The sequence below is a fragment of the Platichthys flesus genome, chromosome 13, assembly GCF_949316205.1.
Source record: "Platichthys flesus chromosome 13, fPlaFle2.1, whole genome shotgun sequence".
Classification (NCBI taxonomy): Eukaryota; Metazoa; Chordata; class Actinopteri; order Pleuronectiformes; family Pleuronectidae; genus Platichthys; species Platichthys flesus.
Window position 1 is genome coordinate 17243931 of NC_084957.1, and position 7840 is coordinate 17251770.

The window sequence follows — 7840 nt, forward strand, 5'->3', positions numbered from 1 at the left end:
CACGCTCCACCGAGTGTCATTCTTGTCTTTATCTGTTTAGCTTTGAGTGAATTTATGCTCTGTGACAACGTGTCCAATAACGGGCAGTGATGGCGCTCCATGCACTGCACTCTGCACGTCGGTCACCACGACTCATCCCAAATTCACTGTCTCAACTTCCCTGCTGTGTCCTTTCTGAAATCTACAACTTACTTAGTTACAACTTTTTATATGAAACAACACAGTCTTTGACCTTCCAGTTCATAACAATACTTGATCGACCTCAATACTTACAGTGTGGCAGTTTGCTAGTTTAAGTTATTTAAATAAATGCCCATATAATACATTACAGATATGATCTAGACCCCGTAAACCCTGAAAATGAAGGATTGAAGTTCCTTGGCTATAAAGTTACATTGAAGTGAAACCAAAATCGAATGAAAATCAATGACATATCCTCCAATATTGGGATGCATACATGGAAATAAAATAAGGCAACGGTAATATTAAATTCTCTTTACAATAAAAGAAACAATTAGGTGTGGGCCAGCACTGCTAAGAATATCTCCACTGGGAGGTGAGTGGAATATTCCACTGTTTAAAATTTGTCAGTTCTTTGTCCGTGTTTGTCCCGATTGACTGGATTTGCACGAGGGTGTTTCTAGCGCTGGTGTCTTTTCATGTGTAGTGCCAGGTGGTCGGAGCGGGAGAAGCAGCGGTTGCACACTCCACACTGGAAAGGCTTTGCACCGGTGTGTTTCCTGAAATGGCGAGTCAGCTCATCGGAACGAGCGAAGCGCCACTCACATCCCTCCCAGGAGCACTGGTAAGGCTTCTCTCCTTCAGCGAAAATAAAATTAAAAAGAAACAACAGTCAACACATAAAATGTCCTTAATACAGAGACATTATTTTGTTTACCAATATTAGGGAGAAAACATTTCTGATACTAATATATCAGCCAATATACTGTTTATCCTAGGAATCAATCATGATTTCTGTCACTAGAAATAAAAGAAAACGCAAGTGCAATCAAATATAAAAAATAAAGATAAATACATATATTTTCTGCAGGATTTACTCTGTAACATAAATTGTTTCATATCAGCAGACAAACACTAATAACAATATGTCTGTGAAAGGCACATGTCTGGCTCTAATAAACATCATTTAAAAGTACAGAATGTTTCCTTCAGATCCAAAAGACTAATGAAGGAGTTTTCAGGATGAAAAAAACGAATACGATGCCGTGAGCCATAAATCACCGTGTGTCCTGTCTGTCTGCCTGTCCCCTTTACGAGAGCTGCAGGGTTTATGTGATTTGACAGCAGGGAGATGTGGGCCAGGTCTGTCAGCAGACAGAATGCATCTACATGCCAAGTACACTCTTCTGCCTGGCAACATCCACACTTTCACCCTAAAAATAAGAATGCAACACAAAACACGTACCTGTGTGGGTCCGTAGATGAGCCTTTAGATGAGAGGACTTGGTGTACACTTTCTTACATCCTAAGAAGGATAAAAGAGAAAGTACTTTGAGACGTATTTTTTACGATAGAACATTTCAGTTGTAATGCTCTAAGCAAACAGAGGTCTCACCTGGGACGTCACAGTGGTGAATCCGCCGTCTCTCCAGATCAGGATTATTCCTTCGGTTGAACCTAAGTGAAGCTGACTCCGTCCCCAACACCGGGGACAGAGGGCCCACACCTGGTGCCGTGTGAACTGGCGTCAGGCTGGAAAGCTGGACTGGACCAACACCTGGACTTTGGACTGATCGGACACTGGTATTTTGGTGTGGACCTTGGATGGGAGCGACACTGGAAGTCTGTCTTGGATCGATGGGATTATGGGTCTGAAATGTTAACTTAGAGGCGATGCTGGCTTCATAGGAGGGAGGTGGGGACAGATTGTGGAGGAGCACCTTCCCCCTGTCCGGACTTGGGGGCTCAGAGTTTGGCGGAGAAGGGGGCAAATAAGTCGGTGTCTGCTGATGGCCTAAGTGCCGATTGAATTGGAAACACTCTCTCTGAGGATTCCCTGTGGGCTTTGCAGAATGCGGCACTGGGCCTACATGGACGCTCCCATTTGGAAGACTCAGCGGAGCCATGGGAATGGAGTTCAGCTGAGACCCATGAATGAGCTGCTCCAGGTCAGAGTTCAAGAGCTGAAACAGGGGAACATCCTGGAAATCTGGCACTTCCTGTTTGATGAAAAAGTTACCGCTTGGCGTGTCGGCTGCGCTCAGAGCACCCGGGAGAGCCGGTGGCGGCACCCCGTGGCCCTGGCAGGGGGGGTGCATCAGGGAGTGAGTCGGCTCTGTTTTGATCTGCCTCACGGTCCTGCAGAGACCAGGGTGCAGGTACGTGACGTCAGGGAGGAGCAGGCTCATGTTGACACTGTAAGGCGACGCAAAGTCCTCTGGGAAATGCTGCTCCGGCATCAAAGAGCCGTCCCTGCACAACATTCTGGAGGTGGCTATGTCGTGCGGGTGCGGAGACAGGTAGCTGTCCATCTCTGACTTAGCCTGAAAAAAGGAAACAGAAGGAAATGATCAGGTAAGTTGTGCAAGTACATCCAAAGGAAATAAAATTGATTCAGGCTGTTGTGGATTCTTTAAAAATCACATTTTCCCTTGATACAAGGTATCATGAAGTCTTGGATTTGTCAGCATTGAAATTTGTTATGAACACTGAACATCTCATAGGTTCATTTGAAATAAAAATCATGATAACTCCAGGTTGTTTATCCTTGGGGAATCCCTTCAGCAACCTAGAATCACGAGACCTTGAAAAACACAAACCCCAGCTACTGTGGTTATATTGGTGGACGGATTTTGGGGCCTGCACGTGCCACATCAAAGACGCCACAGGCCAATACCCCCCCCCCCCCTCCACCGCCTCCCTCTACAAGCAGCAGACGCCCTTTCTGAAACGCACCACGCAGCCCGAGCTGTTTGCTCGTGCACGGCTGAAATTAGAAGGAGCCAGTGGCTCCGCAGCGCCATGCATCCCTTCCCCTCACAAGTTTTGTGGAGCGGGTGCAGCGTTTCACATCCCAGCCGTGTCCCGCTGTCGATCCAGCCTCGTCAGTGAATGTCAGCAGCATCAGTGGCTCCACACAGATAAACCCTCTGGATCCCAGATGCACGAGGGGGGCTGCAAACATATCAAGACGACTGAACGCACGCCGGGCCTTTACCCCCTCAGTATCGGGCTGGAAATGAAAACAGCCTGTTTTGCTTTCATCAGCTTTCTTATATACGCCAAAGAACAACCCAGCAGGGATTTACGCACCGCGATGCTCCGAGGCTGATGCAGAAAGAAGGAGCAAATAAACGCGGTCGCTTCTTACCACGTTGTAATCATGGAAGCACGAAGTTCCCGGGATGGCATCCCTCGTGTTGCACGGCACTTGTCCATGATCCTCAACCCTCGCACCGTCCGTCGGTGGCGCGGCGGTAGCGCTCCTGTGGAGAAACTGCGCGTCCTGCCCCGGAGCGACCCAAACATTATTCCTCACGGCAGCGGCCATTAAAAGCAAAAAAGGGCAACCGGTCTAACTATCCGAAATCTCCCGGGAGTAAATCACGCATATGTGTTGTTGCTATTATTATTCTGTAGTTTACAATCTGCACCAGCAGAGCGGCGGCTGTCAGGCGCTCATTCTCCCTGTTTTGCGCTGGCTTGTCAAATTACGCAACTGCGTGGTGTCAGCGCGTCTGCAGGGCGGGGCTGAACATGTACAAAATAAACAGGACGATCGGGATACACCTAGTGCAATGAATGCCGTGGCTGTGTTGATGGGGCGACAGGGCTGAGGAGGAACACAGAAAGAACACTGAGCACTGTTGGGCACGAAGAGGCAAAGTCGGGATGAGGAAGCTGTCCGGTTTGAGTGTGCCCGGTTTATTAACAGAGTCCAAACAAAGTGAGTCAGTGCAGTATTCCTCAGGGTCATGTTGAACAGGCCCTTGTGTCTTAGTTTATCTCCACATGACCTCAGCTTCCTTGAGGCCAAAGATAAATAAAGATAAAACTTTAGATTAATGCAGTTTTTATAATTTTCTTACGTCTACAAATGTCACATGCAGAGATCCATCCCTGGACCTGTGAGATTAAATGAATTCCACGTCCCAACTGCCACCAGGGCAGAAATCCTCCTCGCCCCAAGTTTTCCCGATCATGCTTTAGATGCAGTGTGTGATTTTCCCGGAGCCTGCGGTACACTCGTGCTCCTGGTGTGGCATGTTAAAAACGCCACCGCAGTGCAGCTGTCTGTCAGGACTGCATACTTGATGCCAACATTCCTGAGCCAGCAGTGAAGCCCTCACACATACAGGCAGTAGATGCTTCCTATCAAAATAGCTGCAGCATTTCACTGTTATGCATTGCAGATCATAGATACTTAGATTCAGCAATAATAATCTGTCCCGGACCCGCCTGCAGCATCTTGAACTCATAATAAACTGCAGAGGCTGCTTTCATTTTGGGTTTATTCTGCACCTTGTGCTGTGACATTGCAGGAGCTCTGACACATGATGTTTTCATCTGCCCTTGTTTGTTCTTTATATCCTCAGGTATACTCCTGGTACTTTGCGCCGCAATGAAAATAATCAGTAATTCAACCTTCAGCCCTCCTGAGATCACGGTGACAGCCGCTTTATGCCTCAGCTTAACAAATCAGAATCCACTTGTCAGGAGTTTGGATTTCTTCTCACCGCACTCGTGTGTGTGTGAAGACTCAGTGATAATACCAGTGCAACATGCTGGAACTGGAAACACAGGTATGACACACCACTGGCACGGATGTAGACGCTTAGCAACGTTTCACTGTGAGCACAAAAAAAAAATATCTGTGTTTGTGTAAGGATATTTCTTTAAGTGTGACACTTACTGCCCCTCCCATCTGTGCTTTTTCTTCAGGCAGTTTTTGTCCTCTCATTAAAGTTGTAACTGCACCCACACGAAGGCTTGACTGAACAGGTTTTCAATGGGAATGTATCACAGGTTAGATGGGGTCAGGTGTGAAAGCAAAAGATACAGACAAACATGTGGATAAATGTATAAAGTGATATTTTACCATTATTACAATGAAAATTCATTTTCATCACGGGCTCTTCACTTGGAGGTTTGTACAGGAACAATGAGTCACTGATACTCAGCTGTGGAACGATAGAGGATCTTATGGAAAGTGTTTTTCTTTTTATAAATGCAACCTCAAAACTAATTTTCATATGACGGTCTTCTCTGAGCCTCTGATGTAGTTTGTTATATTCATTCATCAACTCATTTTAAGTGTTGTAATTTTAGTTTACTTTATTTTCTAATCTCATGTCACTGTACTTTCCTTGTTTGAAAGACTGTAATATTGTTTTAAAAACAGTTTAAAATCTAAATTTACTATCTCAATAATATAGCTTTTTTTGTAATTTTAATTTGATTCCACATTACAGTTATATAAGTATCATAACAACTGTTGTTATTATTTTGATTATTTCATTAAGGATACAATACCTTTAACATCCACTTACTTTCGCTATCACAGTGACTCTGCACCAAGAAAAATGTTAACATATTCATAGTTTTTTTTTTCATTGATGTGATTAAAAAAAATATAATCTCAAACATATTCCAATGACTGCTGATCATCCAATTAGGAGCAGACTGATTGCCTGTCATGTGCTGACCTTTCAAAGTGCAATTTAAATCCATGGATGTCTCAGCTCCAAGAGGAGCAACTGTCATTCTTGGCCGCGGCTCTTCCTGTTCAGCGAATGTGAGCCGAGCCCTCCTCCATATCCCCCAGTATTAAAACCTCACAATATGCCCAACAACTGCACAGTGGAGGAGAGAGGGAATGTGTGGTATGTGCTTACTGCATCACAACTTCTCTCTCTGCTCTCACAGGGACTAATATGGCCAAGCCAAGGGGGGGGGGGGGACAATACACACATGCAGCACGTTGACACTGCAAGCACCGTGGGGTTTTAGTTTTGTATTGTTTTTTCAGAGGGTGACATAACTTTCTGCGATCAGATCGAATCATTTTAGATATTTTGTCTGTGAAATCGTTGTGACTAGTTGTGTGTAATATTCGTGCACACGCTCTCCTGCTACTGCGAGTTAACCGGAATTCTGTGACAGTTTCCGTTACACAAGAAATACCAGCAAATCTCTATATTTAGTTAGTCTTCAAGCAGGTGCTTGGCGCTCCCACCAGAGGGCAATGGTCAGCTGCAGTGGAACCTCACTTGTGCGTTTATGTACTGAGCCATCAAAGGGAGACAGCTATGCATTCCAGTTTTATATTGTGTATAATTACCTTCTATAGCCAGTGAGCAGCAACAGCAAGGGGATGTTTTCAAGCAATAAACTGGCACTTTGATTTAGCAGTATTCATTTGCAAATTAAAATGTTGGTAGTCTGAGCGTGTCCTTAAAGACTCATACCAGTTGATATTAAAAACACATAACATGTTTGTTATAAATTGAAATCTTTATACGCGTGTATATTTATACAAAGGCGATGATTTAAAAAACCCTGTTTAATACATATTTAGTTTGACTTTCTTTTATTTTCTTTAAAAGCTCATGCAGGCTCTCAGAATTATAATTTATATGATGTCAGCTTTTGAAGCCTGCCCTTGAGAAAAGACAATCAATAATTCTCTTCTTTGGCTTTATTATTGTGTCTCAAGTTTGGCTGAGTTACAAGCCCGGATTGTTGACTCTGTGCAGCATTTATCTGATCTGACACAGTTTCATTAGGCATTAGTAATCATTTCCATAGCACACAACATTAGAGTACTCCTGTTTGTAAAACAGCAGATGAGGCTAATGCCGTCCTCTGGGGAGAAATTCAATATAATTCGTTAATTAAATGGAATAATTTAATTACAGTAACTAAGAACGCATTCATCAATATAATTGTTTCTGGAGCCACCATTATAATTGAGGTTTAAGTGAAAACAAGTCCGTTTCTAATGTTGGTAATGTGCTGACATAGTTCTCCCACCCTCCATTTGTTCCTCTCTCTGATCTTCCACCATGCCATTTCTCCACAGTGTTTTCGTTTGATAGCCGGCCATACCACATCAGCAAGACCAAAACATTTATTACAGCCATTTAATTTAACCTCTCTACAGGCACGGACAAGAAGACAGAGATGATAGCACAGCCGCACTGAAAGACTCTCGCTGTTCGCCTTCTAATCTGATCCTCTCTGCTGCCCTTTCATAAAGACACCAGAGTATTACCCTGACTCCAAACATACCTCTGCCATTTAAACTGTCTTGGATTTCACCACAAAGACCACCAAATAGAGTCCGATTCATTCTTCGGGGCCCAAAATAATAAAACATAATTTTAGTCTAATCTGCCTGAAGAATGTCGCCCGTTTGAAGTTGACAGTGCTCTATCTTCTGGGAGGAATAATTGCCTTTCGAGTACAGCAGGAGAGGCCACTGAGGTAAGCCTGTCGAGGGTCTGCACCTTACAGGTGTGCCCTTGGACAGACAACCTGCTCGTTGTTCTGGAGAGAGAGAGAGGGAGGGAGGGAGGGAGAGAGAGAGGAGAGAGAGACGGGGGGGGGGGGGGGGAGGGGCAGTCTAAAAGAATTCATCTGCCAGTTGAAACTTTCCAATGCTCCAGCAAAGCAGCCCCGCTCCTCATCCTCATGTCACTGTGTGGCCGACGTGGGGTGAACAAAGAGACACTTGATCCCCGGTAATTCCTCCTGTCTGATAGAGCTGACAAATTCTTGCCACTAAAGTTTTATCATTTGAATGGGCAGGTTGGTGAAATTGACCCGCTTGTAATCTGTTTGATTTGTACAAACTGCATTCGTGACCAAGCCACTGACA

General features: G+C 44.6%; 1 protein-coding gene across 1 annotated transcript; it reads right to left on the bottom strand.

Annotated features, from left to right (window-relative positions):
* Positions 1-3636, bottom strand: klf5b (Kruppel like factor 5b). Its single transcript, XM_062401850.1, has 4 exons — positions 3332-3636; positions 1577-2504; positions 1427-1486; positions 1-819 (listed from the first exon to the last, which is right to left on the bottom strand). The coding sequence occupies exons 1-4, from the start codon at positions 3509-3511 to the stop codon at positions 641-643; spliced, it is 1347 nt and encodes a 448-aa protein (XP_062257834.1). The 5' UTR covers positions 3512-3636; the 3' UTR covers positions 1-640.
* Positions 3637-7840: the final 4204 nt, after the last annotated feature.

Bases quoted from the DNA above. Each gene is read 5' to 3' on its own strand.
- klf5b (XM_062401850.1), bottom strand. From the start codon at position 3,511: ATGGCCGCTGCCGTGAGGAATAATGTTTGGGTCGCTCCGGGGCAGGAC. The intron at 1,487-1,576 runs GTGAGACCTCTG...TATCCTTCTTAG, and splicing joins TCACCACTGTGACGTCCCAG to GATGTAAGAAAGTGTACACC. The intron at 820-1,426 runs GTACGTGTTTTG...TTTTCGCTGAAG, and splicing joins TCATCTACGGACCCACACAG to GAGAGAAGCCTTACCAGTGC.